Source organism: Ostrea edulis, chromosome 1 (genome assembly GCF_947568905.1).
Source record: "Ostrea edulis chromosome 1, xbOstEdul1.1, whole genome shotgun sequence".
NCBI classification, from domain to species: Eukaryota; Metazoa; Mollusca; class Bivalvia; order Ostreida; family Ostreidae; genus Ostrea; species Ostrea edulis.
In genome coordinates this window covers 32,241,546-32,250,060 of record NC_079164.1, presented here as the reverse complement: position 1 = coordinate 32,250,060, position 8,515 = coordinate 32,241,546, and the positions used below count along the sequence as shown (strand labels likewise).

Below are 8,515 nucleotides of genomic sequence, written 5' to 3'. Positions count from 1 at the left end.
TGTTTTATGTCCCGTAGAGAATTTTTCACTCATATTGAGACGTCACCAGCAGTAGGCGAGTTCCTATGCTTAGCACCGAGGGCCCTAGCAGTGAGGGTTCTTTATCGTGCCAACGCCTGCTGTGACACGGGACCTCCGTTTTTAAGGTTATATCCGAAAGACCCGTGATTCTCACTTCTAAATGCCGAGCGTTTGGGGAAGGAGCAATCACTACCTGTGTTTTAACGTCCTAGGTTTGACCAGCCATGCTTTCAGGTATAATCCATGGCACGAGCAGGGCTCGAATTCACGACCTCCCGGTTATGAAACGAACGCTCTACCACTGAGCTACCACGATCGGTAACCATTCATTTGAAGAGAGCAATAACGCAACAACTGCACGCAATATTTGGTCTCTTTAATTGTATTATTGCTCTCTTCCAATGAATCATTGAGCGTATCAATTCAATTAATACGCGCAATAATTGAATTATTGCTCTCTGCAATACAATTATTTTCGTCAATAGATGCTGCGTCTTGGCATACGAGCCTATTTCGAGCTACGATCCTAGTGCATTTTCAGAAGTAATTATTATCAGTAAAAAAGGAAATTACGAATGTTAAAATTCAATCATTATATGCCATACGATTAGCGTTACATTCCAATCTCGATCATGTTCAATGATGTGTCTCGGAATAACGTAAATACATAACAGAACACATGGTGAAGTCGGATTTCATTTCAAATACGAGATTCTTAAAATGGCAAGAAAACAGAGCATATCAATTATCAGTTTGTCTGCAACTTGGTATATACAATGAACAAGAACTATGTTCCCAAACTTCCATCTGCCCCATCATTTTCGTGGCTATGGAAAACGTGTCCATCTCTACTGTTTGAATCCATTGCGCTTTGCGTTGGTAGTTTCCGTTGATCCACCCTCCTACAATGTGGAGCTTGCCGTCCATTACGGTATATGTTGCATATAAACGAGGATCTGGGACAGTTGTCACGGTATCCCATCTGTCCGCCAAGTGGTCATAGCGATCCAGATCGGCGACCATTATCCGCTGCTGGTTAGGGTTTTCGTGCCATCCTCCAGCGACGTAAATGTGTCCTTCATAAATAAACATGGCGTGGTCCGCTCTCGGAGAAAGCATGGGAGATAATTCAGTCCAACTATCTGATACTGGGTCATATCGGAAGAAGCTTGTATAGAAGTCTTCATCTGCATCCTGAAGACCACCAGAAATGTACAATGCGTTCTGAAACACGACACCTGCATGTTGGGAGCGATTTCCTGGCAGTGGAGAAATGGCGGTCCACTTGTTTTCCTCTGGGAGAAAACACTCACATGGGGCCGAGTCCAAAGAAACGTCATTGCTTGCTGATGGATCTCCCCCAATGGCGTATAATTTCCCTCCAAGTGCACCGAGATAAAACCGACATCTCTCATGATTCATGGGCGCTATACTTTTCCACGTGTCCTTTTCAGGATTATACCTGAAACCATACTGATGAACAACCTCTTGAATTTGATCATTAAAGCACCCCCCAACAACGAACATTTCGTTATTTAATACTGATAAACCAAAATTGCACTGTTTGATATGTGGAATGGTTGTGAAGGTTTTCCAAGAGGTGGTAACGTGACTGTAGAATCGAAGGTCATTGGTCATCCCACCGTTTGGACTGAATCCGCCCACACAAACCAATGCCTTGGTAAACCCTCTATTATTGACCAGGCCCGACTCCAATAAACATGGACTGAGTTCAAGGCAAGACATGTAAAAATAATTCTTGAAGTTTGGATGTGGAGTGAGAAGCCTCTCGAATTCTGCTTTGTTGGTCATTGCATGTAAAGTTGAGCCCGAAATGTTTTGTATCTGTATGTGCTTCAATAGAGGCAAAAAGTGTTGTTGTCTTGAGGGAAGGTCATACATGGTCCAACTGACCACAGTAGACAAGATCTCCGTCTCTGAACAGTTCATGGGCATATTACTATCCAAAATACTTATAAACTGATTTGCAGTCAGTTTTGTGCAAAAGTCTTGAGTAACTGACACTTTGGTCCAGTTGGAACACATAAACTTGAGTAAATCACACTTCAGTTTTCTGATACACAACAAATCTGTCAATCTGAGCATATCAATGCAGTTTTCAATAGCCATATGTTGTTTGAGGAAGTCAGAGCAGGCTCGCAGTACTGGCAGCATTTGCACATGATTGGCTGATAATAGAATGTCCTCCACATTATCTACAAAACAGATAAAATTCATGCTCAACAAAATTCTTATCATATGCTCTTGTTTTAGAGTTGCAATTAAATCTCTTATTTTTCTGAAATATGTAAGATTATATCAATTTGAAATATTTCATACACTGAGCAGGAATATGAATACATACACATGCCATACTGATCTCTAGAAAAACAATACTCTCATACTGATGTGATATTTTGTACTTACCAAAGTCCAAAAGTAGTTTGGATGAATATGCAAAATCAATTAGATTTTTCATTCCTTTCGCTGTGACTCCATTTAATGGAATAATATCCCTCTGACATTCAATCAATCCATCTGTGAACATTGCCCTATTCAATAAAATTTAAATCAATGAAAGGTAAGTAACTCTTGTAAAGACATAACAAGGAAAGAGCTAGCATCCGGGGTCACAATACTGAAATTTTTCGTGAACTTGGATATTCTTATATAATAACCTATATTAGATATATAACTACATATATAGTAATAAATCATTATAAGATATCTCTCTGTATTTTTTGTAAATGGTCAATTTGCATATGCTTTAGTATGCCATTTGTAGGGTGTGCATCTATTAGTCTGCATGTATAATGCTACCCTGTGAGCGCCACCTGTAAGCCCTTGATTGACAAAAAATTACCTTATCTTATCCAAACATTACATATATATGTACTCATACAAATGACAGGCCCTTATGTCTTCTTATACATGTTTACAGGTCTACCTGCCCAATATTACCTGAAGTAGTCACTGCAGGATGCCAAGACCACTCTGTGTGCCTGAAATTTCTGTCCCTCTACAAGGAAGGTGACATCAAACAGCTTTTGTTTCTCTCTCAGGTACTTCAGTCCTGCCAGGACACTGTCCCCATGGTCAGTGGCCCGGAAACTGACCTGCTGGTCATTAGGAGAGGACTTGGATTGCTTCACTCTCCCCATTATCTTAGCATAGAAAACCTCAGTCCTGAAAATGTCAGAGCCAATCAATGGTAAGAAAATTTCCAACACATTAACACTGCAACATACCATAAAACAATAATAACTCCTGTTCTATTCAACAATTCTTTCTTTTCTTTTGAATTTAGATTAACACTGAGAAATTAATATTTTCATTTAAAAAAAAAATAGATTTATTTATTCTTTGAAACTAGTGTCATGCACTACAGACTCTTAAAAATCTACAAGAAGTCAATTCCCACACCATTTACTTTGTTTAAAAAGTAGTTATAGTTATACATATGATTAAATACAAATTGAACAAAACTGTGGAATTTTTTTTTTTCGATTCTGATGGAATTAAATTTTCAAAAATAATTGAGGAAATTACACATTATTAAAACCTATACATACATTTCATCAGAATGCATAAACTATTCCTCTACAAACACAACATAATCCTGAAGGAAACGTACGGTATCAGACAAAGAGAAATGTACATGTAGACAGGAGAACGGCTCTAACAATAAAACATGTCAGCACTACACAGTCCCAATACCAAAGGATACACTAATATAATTTTTATTACCTCTGGACATTGAACTCTATAAAACATCGTAAAAGGTCACAGATTATTCTGGAGGACCTGATTATATCTATACATGTGACATGCTTGGTAAGATGGACAGACGATATTTCATCCCATCACTGATTAAAGGCCTCCAGTTAAACAGGTACATTTGTACAGCCCGAGTTTTCACACTTCCGTGCTTTTTAGGTTTCATCAGACAATGGAGACTTTTATTTTACTTGGTGATATGCTCTTTATCTATGTTAAGTATATGTTGTGACAACATGTGTTGTATACACAGGTGATGTTATTGACATGTGTTGTATTTGGAATCATTAATGCAAGGATTTATGATTAGATAACAAAAACAGATCTGAATATTCATCATCAAGCCTATCTTACCTCGTGCTCGAGCACAATCGTAGCTATTTTAGAAAAAATGGGAGAGACCAGTTTCCCCCCCCCCCCCCCCCCCGAGACTTGCAGTTCTCCGCTAACCCAACAATCTACTAGCTGTTCAGTGCACTTGTCTATATGTATCTATATATATAGGACCCCATTGGAAATAAGCCATATGGCTTTCATGGGTTATCCTTGGCATAAGCATATACATGCATGTACATTAATTTACTCACTGTGCTCTTAAAGTCAAATACATTGTAGCTGTTAAAATTTACCTTTTTATCTTATGTATTTTTAAAACAACAACTTTCGTTTTAACTATGTGTTCCTCTGTGATAATGTCTTGTATTTATATTGTATCTGTGCATATTCCTAAATAAATAAACTAAATATGTCTTATTACAATATATAGATGCTTGCAAAAACGATGATAAAAGGACAAAAAATCAATTTAATTAAAGCATGGACATTTTAGAAAACCCACAGGCAGAGAGAGAGAGAGAGAGAGAGAGAGAGAGAGAGAGAGAGAGAGAGAGAGAGAGAGTTTATTGATTATAAAGAAAGTCATGTAATTGGAGGATGGGATAACCCCCATTTTTACTTTTTAAAAAAGAACAAGGAACGTTATTGGCGAAAACCGGTCGCGTTTCAAATATAGACCATATTTTGCAGGTTAGAAAGGTGACAATTGTCTCGTTTCAGTCATGTATAGTAAATAGCATTTACTTGTTGCTGAATTTGAGAAAATAACGTTACAATATTGCATTAACTCTGATACTGTCTTCTTACGGTCGCTTTTTCAGAACGACGTCATCAAAGGTTATAGAATTTACAGTCCCCTGATTCATCTAAAATATTTTTCTAAAAGTTACAATTTGAATTTATACAAAAATATACTAATCACGAGATTAATTCAAAACGTTTTGTCTAGTTCGGTTTGAGAAGCTTTGGGAAAGATCGATGTAGTATCTGGCATTGGATCTTTGAGCCGATGAAACGCATGCGTATACAATTTTCAGAGATAATATTTTCCCCCCAAAGACTATTGAAATATGAAAGTTGAAAAATGAAGAAAAAAATATCGGCGGTAAATAGCCAATAACGTCCCTTGGTTTCCCCCCCCCCCTTCAAAATAGACTTAAAACCACGAAACCTTTAAATAAAAGCTTCTTACAATATGATGCCTCAGTATAAAATCCGTGAGCCCTGTTTATTTACATATCACGTGGCTCAACTATCAGTTGACGGGCTTTTATACGAAAAAATTCTGTTCTCTCTTATTTGTGCTTCTTCCTTAAGATTTATCACCTGGCTCCTAAAATGAAAAATTTCGATGTCTGAAATACATCTTTTCACCAGTTTTCGAAATTTAGGTTTTTTGCTATGTTTTACGCTAATCAGATACTTACCGTAGTATTTATCAAATATCTAGAAGAAAAAAAAATGTTGAGTACCAAATTGTGTCCCTAGATTTATACATTTACCCTTTTAGTACATGTAGTATTGAGTAGCGTCGTTTTGAAACGGTGTAAGACTATTAATATCTGGGTTTTTTTTATCATTCAAGTGAAATATTAATAAATAATATTCAATTTCAAGGAGCATAACTATGTTATTCCCGTTGAAGGTATATCTGGTATTCAAGGTATCACACCGGTAATTATTTTCACTATATATTACTATAGAGGAAAAAAATTCATTAAAAATCAGTTTACAGAATTGATGCCGAATAACGGAGTCAGAAACGTTCTATGTTACCTATCTCGTCTGCGGACACCAGAAAAACACCACCCGACGCGGCATTTTCGAAAATAAATTACCCACAAACAAGACTACCCTCAGATCCACGTGTTTTTCACATGTGTGTAAACAGCCGGAGTACACTTCAGGAAGTAGCCTCAGCTACCAACAGTAAATAGTTCCTTTGTATACACTTGGTTCTACAAATTACACAAAATTTCCTAATCAGGGGTGCAAAAATTAAGAGAAAAGAAGAAGAGGAAATGAGAAAAATCGCGCAAGGAAAAAAATATTTCTTTAAATATATGGAACTACAATTGATTGGACAATTACCGGTGTGATACCAATAGCGAAGCTCTAGTAGCGAACGGATAGCGCCATCTGTTGGACAAAAAATGTAACTGGACGATTTAGTCTCATGTGTTCACTAGAAAAAGGAAAATAAACCTCATGGAAACTGTTACGACAATAAGAGCCGGGGAAGTCTGGCTCTATAACACCGGCTTCTTGAAATATTCAGGATCTATATGGAGTTTGTTTATCGGACAAATGAATTTCCAAAGGCAACAAGAAAATAATGGATATACTGAATTTACCATCCGCCACAAAAATTAAAAAGAGGGTTAGAATACTTGGCAAGGTGACCTACTTGTATTTATAAATGTATAACTGAAAGGCAATTATAAGTATAAATGTACCAGAAGTTAAAGAAAATAAAAATAATGCAAAATTTATATTTTTCTATCGTAAAATACTAAATTTATAAAAACGTGTACAATGTATAATCTTTGATAAATGGTGTATGATAATTATATGCTAATATTGAAACTCTTATTCATTTACATTTCATGTTTATATGATAGATAATTTTAAAAAACGCTTATACCAAATTAGGATATTGGTACAAATCGTCAAATACATGTACATCTAAAGGTAAGGTGTTTTTTTAGCGACTAATATCTATAATGAACGTATCAATAGCATTTTCATTTACTCTCATGTTGGATGTAAAGATCTATCATATGACCATTGTAAATTTAACAAAATGGTTAGATGGTGAAGTTTCTTCCCAATCTTATAAAGTTACTTAGTACGATGACGTGATGTCTATTTATAGATTCAGTACTCTATGAACTGATGGAGTTATCTGCCGTAGTCTACTATATTATCAAAACTTGTTGTGAGTTTAAAGCCTGCGTATTTTTCTCAAGCATTCAAACATATTATCATTACCCTTTTTCCAGTATCAGCAACAGCGTGAGAAAACTCGTAAACAAAATTGTAAAACGCTCTCAGACATGTTTCAAGTTTTCTCACAGGAGACTGAGAAATCTATAATATATATTGCTGTAACATATTATGAAATCAAATTGATTGTGTTCTTTGAGGATTAAAATTTGAGAATTATCTGTTCTACCAGAAATCCGACATTACCGCACAAACTTTGAGATAGACATAATATACAGATATACACAATCTAGGTAGTACTAGTAGGTTACTAAATAATTAAATGATCTAAATTTTGCCCTCGACTTCCCAAAAATGGAGGCCCTTATAGATCTAAAATATTCTCCATTTCATTATAGAAAAGGTAAAACTGATAGAAAGTGTGCGTCATTCACGGCAAAAGTGTATATTAGCTAGACTATCTACAATCAACATATTGACTTAGCTTCATTTAGATCAGAGAGCTTAGATAATCAATAGGCCTATAAAACAAATGGAAGATTCTAATCAGAGCATTTGAATTCCCTTACCTTGTAGCAGATTGTCATATATGTCATATGGCAAAGTTTCTTTCTTTCTGTTATTGTTTACATCAGCATGGGTTACTCATTCTTAATGATTAATCGCACGACATAACAAAGACATTGTTTACTTCCGGTTTCGCGGTATTGTTATTGAGCAGTCTAAAAGCGGAACAGGTTGTAAACGTAGGCATTCGACCACTGGACCCCCTTTTATACCCATAAAATGTAAATTGATGCAAAATAATCCGTCTGGTTGTATATCATTTATACACCGAGGGTCAAACACGCATTTTATTGAATATAGAATATAAAAGGAGGAAATAAATATCTTTGTAAAATTAAAAGGAAAAACGGTCTAGTGTCTGTGGTTGTAAATAGAGAGAGAGGGTGTTACGTAGGTTCAAGGGATCTCTTCTGATCACCTGTTGTTCGTAGTTCGTCTGTCCATCTGTAAACTTTACACATATTTGCTTCTTATCCAGAGCCAATGGGACAATTTCAGCTAAATCTGTCATAAAACATCATTGCCAAGTAAAGAGGGTTCAAAATAATGAAGGGTCATCCCATCATCAAAAGGGAGATAATTAAGAAATACTAAATGTAGTGGCATCTTAGAAAAATCAACTCAAGAACCACTGGACCAGAAAAGACAAAACTTGTGCGAAAGCTACCTTATTAAGTATAGATTTAAAACTGTTCAAATCGTTTAACAACAGCCACCCCCAACCCCCAACCACTACCAGGACTCCCATCAGGAGTAGGGAGGGGCCACAATAGATGGTCGCAGTTTTATAGGGGGTATATAGGGGAATTTAAAAAATCTTTTCAATAACAGTGCGCTGATAAATCATATTAGTGTACAAGCATCATCA

At 36.1% G+C, this 8,515-nt stretch overlaps 1 protein-coding gene across 9 annotated transcripts; it reads right to left on the bottom strand.

Annotated features, from left to right (window-relative positions):
• Nucleotides 1-699: 699 nt before the first annotated feature.
• On the bottom strand, nucleotides 700-7,773 carry LOC125660093 (kelch-like protein 26). 9 transcript variants are annotated; one of them, XM_056141856.1, is made up of 6 exons: nucleotides 7,650-7,773; nucleotides 6,226-6,319; nucleotides 5,327-6,092; nucleotides 2,983-3,207; nucleotides 2,449-2,573; nucleotides 700-2,237 (listed from the first exon to the last, which is right to left on the bottom strand). In XM_056141856.1, exons 4-6 carry the CDS (start codon nucleotides 3,180-3,182, stop codon nucleotides 763-765), a joined length of 1,800 nt encoding a protein of 599 aa, XP_055997831.1. In that variant the 5' UTR covers nucleotides 3,183-3,207; nucleotides 5,327-6,092; nucleotides 6,226-6,319; nucleotides 7,650-7,773; the 3' UTR covers nucleotides 700-762. The 9 variants fall into 9 exon arrangements, with proteins under 9 accessions (XP_055997831.1, XP_055997906.1, XP_048747905.1 ...); XM_056141931.1 differs by having other exon boundaries at nucleotides 5,973-6,092; XM_048891948.2 differs by having other exon boundaries at nucleotides 5,989-6,092.
• Between the last annotated feature and the right edge of the window lie 742 nt (nucleotides 7,774-8,515).